Source organism: Trachurus trachurus, assembly GCF_905171665.1.
Source record: "Trachurus trachurus genome assembly, chromosome: 19".
NCBI lineage: Eukaryota > Metazoa > Chordata > Actinopteri > Carangiformes > Carangidae > Trachurus > Trachurus trachurus.
In genome coordinates, this window is record NC_139913.1 from 23,101,125 (window position 1) to 23,119,041 (window position 17,917).

The 17,917-nt window shown below is 42.7% G+C and overlaps 2 protein-coding genes across 2 annotated transcripts; both read left to right on the forward strand.

Moving 5' to 3' along the window:
* The first annotated feature begins 1,168 nt into the window (after positions 1–1,168).
* On the forward strand, positions 1,169–4,455 carry mylpfb (myosin light chain, phosphorylatable, fast skeletal muscle b). Its single transcript, XM_083994191.1, has 6 exons — positions 1,169–1,301; positions 1,907–2,005; positions 3,036–3,216; positions 3,329–3,407; positions 3,507–3,555; positions 3,663–4,455. Exons 1-6 carry the CDS (start codon positions 1,299–1,301, stop codon positions 3,762–3,764), a joined length of 513 nt encoding a protein of 170 aa, XP_083850317.1. The 5' UTR covers positions 1,169–1,298; the 3' UTR covers positions 3,765–4,455.
* A 1,784-nt stretch (positions 4,456–6,239) lies between these two features.
* pgap3 (post-GPI attachment to proteins phospholipase 3) lies at positions 6,240–13,485 on the forward strand. The gene is made up of 8 exons (XM_083994179.1): positions 6,240–6,578; positions 8,189–8,286; positions 8,388–8,540; positions 8,651–8,713; positions 9,671–9,732; positions 10,559–10,695; positions 10,830–11,034; positions 11,208–13,485. Exons 1-8 carry the CDS (start codon positions 6,353–6,355, stop codon positions 11,269–11,271), a joined length of 1,008 nt encoding a protein of 335 aa, XP_083850305.1. The 5' UTR covers positions 6,240–6,352; the 3' UTR covers positions 11,272–13,485.
* The last annotated feature ends 4,432 nt before the right edge of the window (positions 13,486–17,917 follow it).

Below are 17,917 nucleotides of genomic sequence, written 5' to 3' on the forward strand. Positions count from 1 at the left end.
AAAACAGTCACGCTGTAAAACAGTTATAAATATTTTTCCCCTTTGGAAGAAATTGGGTCATATTATGTGTGTTGAAATACAAGATCAGTTCGCGCTGCTGCTGCTTCCAATACATAGCTAAGCTGTGCTTTGACATGATTGATGGCAGCCTATGTAGCTCATATATGGCGTTTGGTGGGTGGGTCACTGTCTCCCTATTCCAAAGCAACTATACTGGGAACCTCCTGGAGCATCCCAAATTAGTGTGTCCGTAGTGGGAAAGCTGCTCATTTAGCCCAATCATCATTTGCTGTTTGACTAATTACCACGGAATCAGATTAAAAAAAACAAAAAAACATTTGACACACTGCCTGTTGGAGTTTGAATGTATTATAAATTATCATTTTAACAGCTCTGTCCTTGTTTCTATAATTTTTCTTCCTCAAAACTAAATTTAAAAGTTGTTAAAACTAATTTTCCTGTGAGCTAGATCAGTGTCAAAGAAGTGTTTTCATTTCTCATTGATGGACAGTCCATGTTTCCAGAGGCCCACTCATTGAGAGTCATTACTGGATCTGGACCAATGTCCAGCAGCCAACGGTTTTCAAGTTTCATGACTGTTTATAAACCTTGATGGCTACTACTACTATCTGATAGTGAGCCCAAACCTCTGACCAAACCTATCATTTAGACAGGCGATGATTTAATGTTATGTTAACCACAAATAAGTGTTGGCGCTCAGGGCGTCCTGCTAAGTTAATTACTAGAAAGCGTTGGTCCGGCTGACTGCAGGACAACGGCACAGGTCTGCGAATGTGTATGGAGAGGGTAAAGCAGCGATGGCTCGTCTTCATACAGTTCACTGGGTTTTGTTCTGTCACAGTGAATGGAAAAGAAACAAAAATAGCCACAACAAAGACTCTCAGACTGTCAGGTGGAGGAAGAACAAGAAGAAGGAGGGTTACGGGGACAGTTCAGTTGTCTGTCAGCATGTCCAGTCTGTCAGTTTGGCCATATTAGTCCAGATGACACCAAAGTCAGGCCTGTATGTTGGCATTGAATTCACCTCATTCCAAGACTCCTGTGGCTTATTTTGGAGCATCGGTAAGCCGATCTGACCCACCTCCTTCTTGCTCCTCCCTCTTTCTCTTACTTTCCCTCGGCTCTGTTTTCCTTCCAAACCTGATGGTGTGGCTAAAGTTAGCCCCTTGTGGGCTAGTATATAAGGCCCCAAGGGGCCAATACTTACATGTCAGTCACATCGGCTTGGCGTAGGCTTCTCTTCTTGACCACCAACAACAACCCCAAAAACTTGAGAGATGGTGAGTGTGGCCACGTTCCTTGGAAGAAACAGTCTCTAGGGATCTAGGATCTTCTCAACACTAAATCTGATGAGATGAAAGCATCACTGATGCATTTGCTATCTGGATTACCAACATCCCATCAAGTGAAATTGTATAGGAGACTCTTAAACTGAGTATCCCAAACTGTGGATGTGGACCCAGTCTCACTTTTATCTGCTGGCTTGCGCTGGAGTTTGGCTAACATCTCAATCCTCAACCAGGATCAAATATTGACATACTATGTGATTGGGGATCAATACCTTAAGATTGTAGTCCCCCAAAGCCATTATGAAAGACTTTACTAAACAATGGAATAGAAATTAAATAATCAGATTTGTTTTATGAGAAAAACACACACATGTGAGATTCTGATGGGAGTTTGTCAAAATCCACAAAAAGTAGAAATTGAATGCTTCTTTTGGAGATTTTGTTTTTGTTTATTCTAGCAATTTGAAAATGTGTGTAGAAGTAACTAAAACCTGCAGTTAAGACGTTTACAGTCTTTGCATTTCTTAGCCAGGATCTATTTGTTTGATCCATACTTTGTTTGTTTGACGTGTATTTTACCGTTTGTCCTTTCTCAGGCACCCAAGAAGGCCAAGAGGAGACAGCAGCAGGCTGAAGGTGGATCCTCCAATGTGTTCTCCATGTTTGAGCAGAGCCAGATCCAGGAGTACAAGGAGGTAAGATTTTTTTGCACACTTCAGACTGTTCTAGTCGTAGCTGAGGAAGTTGAGGTCCTTCAAGACCAGGAGAGAAAAAGTACATATAGCAGCGCTCATATAACCGATGACTCCTCGTATCATTTGACTTCAGAGGTAATGTGAGGAAGCTTCCGTACGATATAGACCTACATGACAGCAAAAATGTCCTCATCAGCATGACAGGGAAGTAAATCTGAGCTTTTCTGATGACAGCAGCTACCTCTCCCCTGCGGTAGCTCAGCAATGCTCCTCAGAGACTCCAGACCTTCGCTCTGTGACCCCACTGGAATGCTGCCCAGCAGCTGGGGAGCAGAGGGAAGGTCGGAGGTAGAAAGAACCAGACAACATTTGATGTTCGTAAATCGAAGGTTAAATACGCTTCAAAACAACTCAACAGGAGAATGAACCGGGCCGTTCTTCCAAGATCCATGTAGAAGTGACAGACAATACAGGGGCTACAGTAGCTTGGCTTAACCCTTCAAAGGCGCCAAGATGTAGGAGAACATGTGTGACTGAAGATGTAGTCATGAGGCAAAAAAGGAGGGGGTCCGTGTGGGTGGGTGGGAGGCAGGTGACAGCTGTAATCAATACCGTCTCCTTAAATGTCGCAAGGGGCTTGTCCGGCATTCCGAGACCATTTTAACACCTTAGAAAGACAAGTGGCCGACCAGCTGCCAAGTCCCAAAAGGTTTCCAATGCCATCTTTGGTTTCATAGGGTGGTACGCCCAGCTATGTGGGGAGAGAAGTGGAGAACAGCTCAACATTTACTTGTTTATGTTGGCAGGCTACCTCACACAAATAATTGTCATAAGCAAGTCTTAATGATGAAGACTTGTGAGACATGTGAGAATCTCACTTTTCACTTTTTAATTGGCTTGATTTCAGTCGATAGCTGTCAAGCTCATGATTGACATCTGAGGAGGTGACAGGCCTCTGGTATGGAAACCAGCGCAACAAATCAGGTGCAAGTGAATGTATTTAACATATTATCTCACTGTTCCCTGGCAGGCTTTCACAATCATCGACCAGAACAGAGATGGCATCATCAGCAAGGACGACCTCAGGGACGTGCTGGCCACCATGGGCCAACTGAATGTGAAGAATGAGGAGCTGGAGGCCATGGTGAAGGAGGCCAGCGGCCCCATCAACTTCACCGTCTTCCTGACCATGTTCGGCGAGAAGCTGAAGGGTGCGCCGACACACAAGCTTAACTCAATGCACCCTTTCATCTTTTGAGTTTTTTTTTAAATCTTTAATCTTCTATACTTGAAAATAATTGGCTTGATTTTTTTTTCTTCCAGGTGCTGATCCCGAGGACGTCATCGTGAGCGCTTTCAAGGTCCTGGACCCCGAGGCCACCGGCTTCATCAAGAAGGAATTGTGAGGGTTTTGACTTTTTATTCCATTCAGCTCTTTGTGGCATGAACCTTGATTCAGAGAAAGGATGATACTTATATTTTTATCATTTTTCCTCTCCAGCATTGAGGAGCTCCTGACCACCCAGTGCGACAGGTTCACTCCTGAGGAGGTGAGCTCATCCGCCCCTTTGTCTCTCTCAGTTTACACATTCTGTCGTTTCCCCTCAGCCGTTCCGGATTGTATAAGTCATTTCTTTACTCCCCCTCCCCTCTACAGATGACCAACCTGTGGGCTGCTTTCCCCCCTGATGTGGCTGGCAATGTGGACTACAAGAACATCTGCTACGTCATCACACACGGAGAGGAAAAGGAGGAGTAAATACCCTTCTCTCAAGATCTCCATCTCCGTTCAAACCCGTACGCACTCCACCAACTACCCACTCCCTCGTCTCCGACACCATGGCTTCCTTGCATACGCTCGCGCCCCAGTCACTCTTTCCGCTTGCCAGCTCACTACGAAAAAGACTTGTCTCCTTTATTGAGATACTCAGTGAGAGGACTGAAGGCTGTGGGGGTGTTTGTGTGTGAGTACCAACAGGGGAACATGGGATTATTTTCAATAAAAATAATCTTGTGATACCGAAACACTCTCTCTATCTCTGTCCCTGCCTCTTGTTCCTCCTCCTTTTCCTCCCATCACTCATTCTGTCCTTCTGTGCTGAGGCCAACAGTGCATGCATCATACCTACGTGTAGTTATGCAGTCCAGTGTATACAGCGGTCAGTAAAACAAAAAGTCTCTTGGGTGCTATGGTGCATGCACAGTAACTTGCTTGAAACAAGTAAGCAGCCTGACCCTCGTGGTATGTTAGTCTTTTAACCGGACACAGAGTGTTTAATGGATTTGTCCCTTGGTTTCTTTTAGAGAGGAGCACACAGTAAAAGAGTGGGGGTACTGTGCTATAATAGTTTCCCTACCCCTCTTTTTAAAAAATCTGTCACTCCTTCTCTAATGCACCGGTACGAAAGTAGTAGAGAAAAGAGGAAAGCATGGTTTTCTAAAACTTTAAATCTTGTAAATAGAGAAAGAGATGGTGAAAGAAGGTGGGTGGGAGGCAGGAAAGAAAGAAACAAAAGTAAAACATCTTTGTTTTGGACTCTCCTTCCTCCTTCTCGCTGCTGTTTCTCTCCTGTTGTTGTGACAATGTCTGTGTCTCCACTGTAACAAAATAAAGAAGCACAAATAAAATCCACTATCTTTCGTACGACACTGTGTCTGTTGGTTTAAGTGGTGGGTATGGGTGAGAGACCAGTAGAGCACTGACTGCACACTGACTGTAAAATGGATATGATGAAGCACTGTCAAGGTTAGAAAAGGTACCTTCAAATGATGATTAATAATTATAATGGTCAAAACTAGAGAACTTGAAGGTCATCCAAAGGAAAATCTAATACTGTAGATTTGGCATTATTGCAAAACATGTACAGCACTGAAGGGACAAAATAATGGAAACTAAAAAAACACCTTTTAAGGAAAAGGACAACACTGTCATCAGACAAATCTCAGCCAATGAATTATTACCACCTACCTCCTGAGCCTTTAACTGTGTCAACAGTTTCACACCATCGAAACTATGATAAAGTTTAATTAGCTGTTTAATAACGGTGTAATGATCTGTGCTAATGGGAAGATTAAGATATACAACATCAAACATCAACCTTTTTTTTTTGGCCAGTTATCTTTGTGCATTTACACATCTGAAAAATTTGGAGCCACACCAATTAGGGTAACAAAACTTTGACAGTTACTGTAAATGAAGGATTATATGACAAATTCTGCAGGCCACTAATTTGATTTAACTAACTTTCATGTAGTCACACTGGGGTGGTGGGTATCACTATTTATTTTCTATAAATACTGCATATAAATTATATAAATAAATATATATTATGAATATGTTGTGTGTGTGTGTGTGTGTGTGTGTGTGTGTGTGTGTGTGTGTGTGTGTGTGTGTGTGTGTGTGTGTGTGTGTGTGTGTGTGTGTGTGTATGTATATTCCAATTTCCCAGTATCCCAGATTGTCATGACACTTTGTGAAGATATTCATAGGTCAGGGAGAATAAAGTTGGCTTTGACGACCCCTGATTTTTCTATGGTGCCAAATTTAGGTATGACATTTTTGGCTTTTGATTATTTGTCTCAACGACAAAGGGTTTTGTACTTTTGGATCACCATTGTGGCAAATCACCAAATCTCACATACATCTGCATGTTTTTTTTCTAATCCTGCAAGATATTAACTCTTAAAGGAAATGAATGAGTTAAATTATCTTAGTTATTTGCAATTATTTGTATTATTACAAAGGCATGTGGTTTTACAAACAAATAATAATATCTGACTGGGTTAATACAGTTCATTCGCAAGGTGCAGAGCGATTATATCTATCGCTCTGGCAAGGTGCAAAAGATCAATGAATCACGTGATCTAGTGACGTTACCACCCTAAACAGGATGTGAAACTGCCCAGAACAACCAAACATTCTACCTTCAAAATAAAAGCGGAAAATATATCTTATACATACCTGCACTGCCACTGACCCTACCGAATACCTCACTAACAAAACAGGAGTCCTCTCTCGTGGCGGTTAAATGTCGAAACAGACTTAATGTAAACCCGACTCACCAAAAGCTTTGACCTGGCGTTTTATTTTGAAAATGGCGGCCGGAAACATGGTGCGAGTGTGGTAAACTTGTCCCTGATCAGAGGGCAGGAGAGCAGTGGACGTACAGTAGTGTTACAGTGAAACATTTCAGGCCCCGCTTTGTCACCACAAGCTCGGGATGTCCCCATGGTAACGCGCCCCGGCGGCTGTGGAAGCCATCGATATCGCTGTGGTGCTGCCGTGCCTTCCTGAGTCCGGACGGGCCGAGACCGACCAGCACCAGCACCACCACCACCACCACCACCATGGCCTCATCAGCGTTTCCCCGCTGCACATCTGTCAGACTCCCCGCTCTGGCCACTGTCCCCCTGCTCCTGCTGCTGCTATCGGCGGCCGCCCCCGTAGAGTCGTCACAGGGCGACAAGGAGCCGGTTTACCGAGACTGTGTGAAGCAATGCGTCCGGACCAACTGCACCGGAGCGCGGCTGCGGGGCTTCCAGTCCACCCAGCCGCAGTACATGGCGCTGACAGGTCAGTTGTTGTTGTTGTTGTGTTGGCAGGTAACTAAAGGTAACGTAGCTGCTTAGCACTCTGTAGCTATGTGTCTTTACAAACACAGCGGCTGTAATTAGCAGTGTTGGGCACGTCACTTTTAAAAGGTAACTTAGGCTATTCTACTTCAAGTTACTAGTTACTTTCTCCCACAAGTTATTGAGTTAGTTAGTAACTGAATTACTACATCATACAAGTAACTAATTACCAGGAAAAGTAACTATTGCGTTACTTTGTTTTAAATTTAGCTTAATTATGTCAAAATTACTTGGACTCACCCCCCCCCCCAAACCCCTTAACCCTAACCTATCGTTTACCTGGCTGGAACTATGTATTCCTCCGCACATGTAGCTCGCAGAGCCTGTCTGTGCGGAGGAATACAGAGTGAGTTGGTTAGTTCCAGATAAACGGCTTTTTACCGACGAGTAGATGGACTGAAAAAAATACAACATAAACTTTAAAGGGTGTATTATTTTTTGACGGGACCTCTTGAGACAAGTAACGGCCTTATAACGGGAGAAACAGTACATTTTTTGATTACTCCTTACAGAAAAAAGTAGCGCCGTTGGTAATGCCATTATTTTATAAGGGCGTTATTGTCCCATTATACCATATCATACACTCAATGTGACCCTGGACTGTCGTTGGTGATTATTTGTGTTCACTTTGTGTTTACTTGCTCTGAGGAGCTGCTGTCTGCTGCTGGAGCCGCTTTATGACACATGGCTTTTATTCATTCATTTTTCTCATCTTTGAGGTTTCATGAAGCATGTCCTGCTGCTGTACAGTAAAGTGTAACGTTAGGCCTACAGCTTTGAAAAGTTGACAGGCTGGTGTTTCAGGAATGACCAGGTGCGACAATAGGTCTATTGTAACTCCACCCTAGTTTCATCATTGACTATTGAGCAGTATAGGTGTGTGTGTGTGTGTGTGTGTGTGTGTGTGTGTGTGTGCTGGGCAGCTCCAAACACTGTGATAATACTCACCTGCCTCAGCCTCCATGACTATGGAGGTGATAGACTACAGTCAGATGCAAATTAACACTAGTGAGTGACTTGACAATACAATAGACTGGGACACCATGCCCTTAGTTTCTGTATGTAGGTTATAAGATAAACCAGTTGATTGAGCTGAAACCAACCAATGGGCAGGACTGTCCCTTTTTCTGTTGCTACAAATATAAAGAGAGCACATTTTGTCCCTAATAATGAATCTGCATTGGAATAGTTATAACTTCATAACAATTGCAAATGGAGCTAAGTTGTTGAGGAATTGTATAAGTCAGTCACTTGGAAAATAATGGGCAACTTTTCTGATATTCAGTTAATGGTTTCAATGGGTTTTACAAACTCACAACACTAAACATCTGCTTGTTCTACTTTATCAATGGAGATTATATTTGTCTTGCATAGACAGAGCAACCAATGTGAAGACATCGCCCTGGGCTCTGAAAAACTGCAGTGGTTTTTTTTTATTTTTTTTACACTATTTCTTGAAAAACAATTTCCAGAATAGGAGACTGATTATTTGTAATCCTCAGAGGTCTTGTTGTTTCACTTCCCTCACTCTTCTGTGTCGCTGTGTTGCAGGTTGGACATGTCGTGATGACTGTCGCTATCAGTGCATGTGGACCACAGTGGGCCTTTACCAGGCTGAGGGCTACAGGGTCCCACAGTTCCACGGGAAGGTTTGTTTTCATCACAAAAATGACATGAAACATGAATAAAGTGCCGGATCCTCTCCATCTGCACCTCTACTGGTTTCATCTTGTGTTTTTGTTTCTCCTAGTGGCCGTTTGCGCGCTTCCTTTGTTTCGAGGAGCCGGCGTCTGCCCTGGCCTCTCTGCTCAACGGCCTGGCTTGCCTTCTCATGCTGCTGCGCTATCGGAGCACGGTGCCACGCCAGAGCCCCATGTACCACACCATCAACGCCTTCTCTCTGGTGAGTCCAGTTCTATGCACCAGTGTGACTCTGTATGACTCTGTATACTATTTACATGAACAGGCATGTAACAGCAACCTGTGTCTGTGTGTGTGTGTTTTTATTTTTAGGTATCTCTTAATGCCTGGTTGTGGTCCACAGTGTTTCACACCCGAGACACTTATCTCACTGAGGTAATGATTTAAGTTAAGTGGAGTCTCTGTCAACTTGAGGCTGCATTAAAGGGACAACGAGGAGTTTTGGAAAAGAGTTTTTTTCACACTACATTTATGAGCCTCCGCGCGCACCGTGAAATTCTTTGACCGGCGCAAGACAGACTCATGTTTTCATTCATCAAGAATTAAAGTCAGAGGTTGGAAGACGATCACATACCGTCGTAGTTCCCACCATAAACGACGATTCGGCTGTGTTATTCTCATAACTCGCCATGAAACCGAAAGTAAAGAAACGCTGGTCGGCTCGCCCAGCATTTCCACCACCACTAATAATAACAAAATAATGATGGAGACAAAACGATATATTTATCAAAAATGGGCCCATTAACAAGTGTGGGTAACGTAGATTCATCCACATTAATATGAGACTTTTTTATTGTCACAGAATTTTTTCGTTCTGCCGATGGAGAAACTCCTCGTTGTCCCTTTAAGTGACCAACCTGTTCCAACTCTCTGATAAATGTAATAATCTCCCATCTTTACCATCCCAGTTTGATCTAATTATTTGTGAGAATAAAATCTGTCCAGTAAACTCTAACAAAGTTTCATGACAGCTGCACAGACCAAAACTAAAACAAAGATTTGAGAGCAGCTCAAAGCAAGACTCTTTTTTCCCCACATCACAGGGAGTCGGTTGATTCATTATTTATTTAAAAGAAAAACCACTAGATGCTGTTTCATTGTCAACCAAGTGTCGTACCACTGAAGTATCTTTCCAACTGTTCAGACCACCTGCTGAGATCAGTGCTTTGTTGTTGTTCTATTGGCTAAAGAGCTTGGACAATCAGTAGCATCCTAATGTCATTACTGACAAGCAGCCATGTGCGCTGCGTGTAACATGCTGCACAACAGCATGAGCTCCATGAGCTTTGATGCTGATGTCAGTAAACGTCTCATCTGTTTTTCCTCTTTCAGAAAATGGACTATTTCTGTGCGACAGCCGTCATTCTTTACTCAATCTACCTATGCTGTGTGAGGTAAGCTCTGATACAGGTGTTCCACGTATGACCCACTTCATCAATTAAAGGGATAGTTCACCCAAACTTGAAGTTTCACTCATTATTTACTCACCCTCATGTGGACTAAGGGCTGGGAGAAGTTTCAGAGTCCTCCGTGGCTTCTCTGAGTTACAGGGGGTCTCGGCGTAGCAGTGCATGTCCATATAACGGTTGCAAATGGATACCAACTGTCTTCGTAACAAAAAGACACACCAAAAAACATCCAAATACCTCCATGCTGCTCATATGTAATGTCCGTCTTGTATTGAAGCCCCGAAATGCGAAATTGTCCCGAAAAAATTAAATAAGTCTATTTTTCAAGCTTGTTTGTAGCGGAAGCTCCTCTTCCCGGTTCGTCCAATTTGGACGAACCAGGGTCTGTCCTCTTTCCAGTTCGTCCAAATTTGACGAACCAGGAAGAGGAGCTTCGAGAAGCTTCCGCTACAAACAAGCTTGAAATATAGACTTATTTAATTTTTTTTGGGACAATTTCTCATTTCGGGGCTTCAATACAAGACGGACATTACATACGAGCAGCATGGAGGTATTTGGATGTTTTTTGGTGTGTCTTTTTGTTACGAAGAAAGTTGGTATCCATTGACAACCATTATATGGCCATGCACTGCTACGCCGAGACCCCCTGTAACTCAGAGAAGCCACGGAGGACTCTGAAACTTCTCCCAGCCCTTAGTCCACATGAGGGGGAGTAGATAATGAGTGAAATTTCAATTTTGGGTGAACTATCCCTTTAAATGATTTCTCTTCATATTCATATTCATATTGTCTTAACTCCTCTCTTTGCCAGAACACTGGGTCTGAGGCGACCTGGGGTGTCCAGCATGGTGGGAGTCCTGCTCATCTTGGCCTTTACCTCGCATGTGTCCTATTTGACCTTTGTCAGCTTCGACTACGGCTACAATATGGCTGCTAACGCCACCATCGGTACGGCCAAATCCCTCAAAGTCGCATTAAACACGCTCCCTGTCTGTCACTTCGTCTACTCTGCAGCCATTTCCCCAGCAAACGCTGCTGAACCCCCCCTGACCCTAACTCTCTGACTCTCTGGATGTTTCCAGGCATGGTGAACCTCCTGTGGTGGCTGTGTTGGTGCTGGCAGAACCGCAGGACGCTGCCGTACTGGTGGAAGTGCGGCCTGGTGGTGGTGCTGCTGCATGGTCTGGCCCTGCTGGAGCTGCTGGACTTCCCCCCACTGCTCTGGGTGCTGGATGCTCACGCTGTGTGGCACCTCAGCACCGTCCCAGTGCACTTCCTTTTCTACAGGTTCGTCCGCCTCCTTTTTTGTAGCTTTACTGTAGAGAAACATTCATGGCAGTTTCTAAAGAAGAGGGGGAAATATGTATTTAAAAATGTGAGCAAGATTGTTTGTGTGGAAGGAGAGAATAAAGAGAAAGACTAATACCTGATCGATGATCCTTACTTTGTTCTCTCTCCAGTTTCCTGATAGACGACAGCCTCTACTTATTAAACACAGAGAAGATGGGCGTCAAAGTCGAGTAGGAGGTGCTCATCGCCTCTTCACCACGCCTATACCCTTGCACCCCTCCAATCAGGGCAGCTGGACACCCAGACACGGAAGTAGCTCAGCCTCCCAGATGACATGCATGACACTACTATGACTTCCATCAAAGCAGCCTTTGTTTACATTCTTTTTTGTTTTAGATTTCTTATATTTCTTTTTTTTTTTTTTTTTTTTAAGAAAAAAGAGAATTATCACCATTGATGCTTGTTCTACATAACTTTGCCTTGTGCTCACATGTGTGCTACCAGTCTTTCGCCATCTGTCACAAACACAAAGGAGCAAGTTTTCAGTGCTTCCGACCGCGATTTTCCAGGCGCACGTCCTGCTTCCCTGGTCCGTCGGCTCTTCCTGAACTCACCCCCTCACCCTCACCTGTCGCCGGGACGTCCAACACACTTAGCTCTGCACTAGACGGCAGTTTGCTGCGGCTGACAATAGATGGCACCAAATCATTTGCGAGGCCGGCCATCGTTGACCTACTGCGTGTGGTACGGCATGTGTTCAGGGTTCATCTGTGCCAAAAGTGGACTGGCGGACACAGAGAGGTGCCCCCTTGTGAAAAGGGGAGGGGGGGCTGCCAGCAGATTGATCTAGAGAGAGGGGGAAGGGGTTTATGTTTGGAGGCTATTCTAGCTGACAGTGTTTTTTTTCTCTTTTCTCACCATCACACCTTTTATTTTTGTGCCTCTGTTGTTTCCATTGCTGCTTTTCTTATGTACTGTATTATCATTTTAAACATTTATTTTTTATTTTTCATCTGCTGCCTTAGTTTAAGTTTTAATTCCATTGTTGTCGACCAGTCCGTGCTTTATTCTGTTGACACTTTTACTTTTACTGTTTTTTTTTTGAGGGGGAGGGGGGGTATTCTTGACGCTCATGAAATGGAAATGTTATTTTTATTCACCTGGATTGCCTTTTAGAGTGAGGGAAAGAAAAGGGAGAATGATTGAGGTAGGAATTGAAAGCATTAAGAGTTTGTAATAAATTCTGGGGGGGGAGAGGGTGTTGGTGTGAGAATGAATGTGGGGGTGTTTGTTCAACACCGAGGGTTTCGATCTGGTTGCATTTCATTGCTGCAAAGTTCCCCAGAATGACACGCACACACAGCCAGCTGCTCTACAGACACCTGCCCCATCATGTTAAATACTCAGCTTCCCTCCATGTCTGCCTTACATACTGTAACACAACCTACAAGCATCTTTCTTCTGGTTTTTTGTGTAGCAAATCAGTATTTTTTTTCTTCTCCTCTGAGCCAAACTCTTGAATTCATACCATGTATGTCTTCACCCCTCAACGTCCCTTCCCTTATGTGCACTTTACGGGCGCGTGTGTGTACATTTATGTGCGTTTTTTGTCGTTTTTGTTTGAAATTCTGCCCATGCCTTTGTATTTCTGTGTGAGAATGTGAACAATGGCCAGTATGTGTGTACAGTACACGTTGCCTTGACTCGACATTGTGTGTTGTTTTTGCCATCATGAACGGGAATCACTGTGTGTGTGTGTGCGTGTGGGGATGTGGATGCATGAGAGCTGGAGTGTGCGTGACCCTTTTGTAAAAATACTGATGTGTGAGTGTGTTTGTGTGCGTGTGTATGTATATGTTGAAGGTTTGCTGCCTAAATGCGTGTGAGACGACGGGTAAATTTAGCTTTGCTGACAGCCTGTGATGGGGGTGGGGGAAACAGAGGACAAAACTCATGGAGAGGTTGTCACTGGTCCTGGTGGCAAAGATTCCTTATTAAATCACGAGAGGGAAATAAAAAATCAACAGTACATATTTTATTTGATGTTGTTGACCAAAAGTGTTCATATTGGTTAATAGTTAATATCGGTTAACACTTATTAACCAGTGGGATTCATGAAATGTTGTTTCAGGCCCAGTTATGAATATAAACATCTAAAAAGCAAACAGAAAGAAATGGCTATTTGAATAAAATCTCATCTTAATAAATAACAATCATAACTTTTTCAAAACTGCAAATGCATAAACCACTGTGAAGAAAATAACTTGCTGAATCATTACAACATTAGTCTCTGTGTTCTAAAGGAATTAGCATAAAACAAACTCTGGTTTTTGCTCTGTAAATCATTTTCGTCGTTCATTTCCTTCTTCCTTAGTAGTGACCACATCTCTCCCAGTCATCTGCTGCCCCCTGCCTGCTGCCCTGTGCACCATCACCTCTCCAACTCAGTGCACTTTCCTCCACCTCGCATCTGATATTTGACCAAAAATGAAAATAAAAAAAATTAAAGAAATGGAACAAATAAAAGTGTTCTTTGTTGATAAGGAATGTGGCTCTCCTGTGTGTCCTTCCCTACACCACACTTGTTTTTTTTTGTCCTGTGATTGTGATTCTCTTCCTCAGTTATCTGCTTGACTGAATCTTAGTCCTCCGAATACACACAAAGTCAGAGAAGAGCTGATACATTCTCTCATATGATCTCATTATTATGGTGCAAGATTAAACAACTATGACATGTATTTTATCCATGCACTTGTAATAATTCATCATGTATTCAAATGTAATGATTTAAATTTCAAGTCTTAAAACTGCTAGTTAAAATAAGAAGTTTTTGTCGTAAATACTGATTTGTCATAAAATTTTACTGTACAGTGGGTCTCATCTTAATCACAGTATGTACAAGGCAAGGCAATTTTATTTGTATAGCCTGTTTTTACAAACAGTTTGTCTCAAAGTGCTTTACATGGCATCACAACAATATCCTCTGTGGCTGAGGAAAAACTCCATAGAAAACCCTTTTAACAGGGAAAACCAGGAGAAACCTCAGGGTGAGTGATTTCCAGTGAAGCGATCCAGATGTGGGAGGCTGTGAGATGCATGATGGGGGAGGAGAGAAGTTCTGCAACACAAATCTGATTTGAGTCTTAGGTGACTGATAACATCTGAAAAAATAACAGTCAACAAATAGTCTTAGATCCTAAAGTTTAGAAATCAGTAGCGATGCACAGGGCCGTTGCTAGGAATTCTGGAATTAAAAATACTAGAGTGGGCCCCTACTTTTCCACTTTTTTTTCTTAGACCACGTATGTATTATCATTTTTAATTTAGGCTACTTTGTTTTGATGCTAATGCAGCATTACTATGAGTATTAGTCAGGGCCTTATGCAGAATAAATCAGTCATACAAAGATTAGACTACTGGGGTTTTTTGTGGGCCCCACTGGGCACTGGGCCCCTAGAATTATCATCACCTTTCTCCCCTATACAACGACCCTGGCGATGCATGCTGTAAAAAAAAAAAAAAAAAACTTTTCTTCATACATTAAGTTCCCAAGACTGAATTTTATGCAAATGCCACTTCCTTATGATTGACGGTAGCTGATTAATTAATGAGCAATATATCTGCAATCTTCCAGACAGCATACGCAATCAAGGTGCAAACAAAGCATGGCACCTCTGGGACAATAAAAGAGACTCCAGTGAAAGTGAAATGTACCGTCTGGCTCGTCCCTCCCTGCTCCGCTGCAGCCTGAAGGTCCTGCTGACCTTGTACCATTTGTGCCAGTATTAAATGCACAGCCTTTGATTATGTCTCTAATATCACCATAGCACATTCCTCTGGGCCTGTGTTTGTTATGCCTGTTGATCTAAGTAAGCAAGTCAAAGTGGGTGATGATACCGAGTGCCCAAAACAAGCCCCACTCAGACTTGCAGGAACTTTATTTTAGTTTTATTTTTTTGCAGCCTGTGCACCAGTTGTCCTTGGACTCTCTTACTTCTAGACAGTATCTCTCACCCGTTTGCCAGCCTCCTCACTTTTCAATCCACAAAGCCACCGATGAATATTAAAGCTTCATAAATCCCTGACAATTATAGCCACACTTTTTAAAAAAAAATTAAAACTCTCCTTTGTATGATTTGGTATAAGTTCAATATAAAAACTGACTCCTGTTTATCATTGACACAGCTGAGCTCCACATGCTTTTACCATGTTTCTACAGAACCAACAAATTTCACCCGAGATCCGCTGCTTGAGACCTCCTCATAAAAATGTGGTCTTATTCGTTTAACAGGAGTTTACGGCTGAGAAAACCGCACAACCATGAACACTGAATTGGCTCCATCCCTTGAATACCTCCAGTGACGCTGAACTGCGGAGGACTGGACTTATTTTTGTGGGAACTAAACATTTAAACAGGACCAGGACCACTCACCGCTAAGTCTGGGACTTGTGTTGTCTGGCTCAGTGAGTAGCTTTTTGTTGTTTCCTGAGCTCTGGGCAGCACGTTGGACTCTGACCCTGGCTGCTGTGGGTGGGGAAGAGTGGATAGATTTGGATGAATAGAGTTTATTCTTCCTCCTTCAACTCCTGATTTATGACCGTGACGCTGAGGGCATGAGAAAAGTGAAAGAAATATGAAGATGCTCAAAGCTGGTGCAAGACAAATCATTCCTCTTTTAAGTCTATTCGACGGCTGTCAGAAAGCCACCGGTCAAGAAAGCTGAATTAAAAATATCCATAATGATGTCAGTGTGTGAACAAATCAGTGTAAAATGTAGTAAAAAATACAGACAGGAGGCCTCAGAACTTACTACTTCAGTCTCTTTAACACAGTTTTGAAATATCTGTGTTCATACAAGCTCTTTATTGTATTTTTTCCTCCAGTGGATTCATTTGACAGCTATAATTATTAGTTCTGATCACTTTACATAAAATTGAGGAAACTACACTTGTGAAACTAGAAAATTAAAAATGCTACTGTTGCATCATGGGAAGTGTGAGATCCAGGTGAATCATGCAAGTCAAGATATGTCTTATTAAAATCAGTCTTTCACAAGCGTCCTGACTTCAACAGTGGAGTGCCCCTTTAAGAGCACTGTGGTGATAATCTTTCGCCTAGTTGCTTAACTTTTTTAAATATAGTTATTGCTACTGTTACTTAAGTAAAGGAGGTGAATACTTGGTGTTTGATTCATCATATCTGATACCTTGATCACTTGACTTTTGAAGGTTGTAAGGATGATTGAACTGTCATGCTTGGGGGTGTCGGGCAGCCTATTTAAAGATCCCCCATGACATGTTTTAAGACATATAAAAATACTCTTCTTTGACTGACAGTTCACGTATATGACAAGTTTTTATTTTCACAGAAAAACATTAAAGTTCCCGGTGAAACATTTTTCTTATCACATGTTGCTGTAAAGGTAAAAAAAAAAAATCTTGACTCCATGAGGACTGTGCAAGCATTTTTTTTTCATCTCAAAAGTTTAACTACTGGACATAAAACGTCTCCTACTGTCTCACTACATATATGTGCACTGCAGGTTTCAGGTTTCCATCACACTTGTGTAAGTTGCATACTGGAGCACAAACTGGTTTTCAAACGATGTCACAAAATCGTGCTGGTATGTACAAGTCTGAGCGTCTAGTCTAAACCTCCTCCAGTGTCATGAAGTAGGCGTCTGTGCAGACGTTTTATAGGCACTTTAGAGATTTAGATTCTTATTCATCACGCAAAAAGGCATCGGATTGGTCTCACATTCATCCTGTAGCGTGAGACATCCAGCCAAAACATACAGCCAGAGCCATAAAGAACTGTCCTCGGTGACAAGGGAGAAAAAGGAGTCCTGCAACAGATGGCGCGGCCCCAGCAGAGATCTCAACATCACAGTGTCAGTCTGAGATTACAAGACACTGAGACAGTTTAAACCCACAGAGGGACCATGGCAAGTCCTCCAACAGCATATCTGCCAAGTCCTACTATTGCAACAGAAAGGCAAAGGGTTGACACACCACATAATGTTTTTCCTCTTGTTTATTGCACTTTGTGTTTTCAAGTGCCTAAAACTTTTTTGCATTAACAGTGAAGGTCAAACAATCAAGTTAAAGGGATAGCTCACCCAAAATTCAAATTTCACTCATTATCTACTCACCCTCATGTCGACTAAGAGCTGTGAGAATTTTCAGAGTCCTCCGTGCGGTCCGCGCAGCAGTAGGCTATTTGTCCATATAATGGTTTTCAATGGATACCAACTTTCTTCGTCCAAAAAGACACACCAAAAAACATCCAAATACCTCCATACTGCTCGTCTGTAATGTCCGTCTTGTATTGAAGCCCCGACATGAGAAATTGTTCCGCCGGTCAGTGCAAATCACGAGAGATTTGCACTGACACAGGAAGAGCAGTGAACCGAGACACTGGGAGCTTCCGCTACAAACAAGCTTGAAATATAGACTTGTTTAATTTTTTTCGGAACACTTTCTCATGTCGGGCTTCAATACAAGAGGGACATTACAGACGAGCAGTATGGTGGTATTTGGATGTTTTTTGGTGTGTCTTTTTGGATGAAGAAAGTTGGTATCCATTGACAACCATTATATGGTCATAACTCAGAGAAGGCACGGAGGACTCTGAAAATTCTCACAGCTCTTAGTCAACATGAGGATGAGTAGATAATGAGTGAAATTTGAATTTTGGGTGAACTATCCCTTTAAGTAACAAAAAAAAAAAAAACTTTAAAGACTTTAAAGTTATGAAACCACAGAAAGTTCTCAGTGAAGGAGAAATATTTACTGTAGTATTAGGATGAAATCAAAGTGTGACATGCCTTGGGGCAGCTCTGCTGGCCTGGCTGCAGATAAGGCAGTTTGAAGTGAGGGC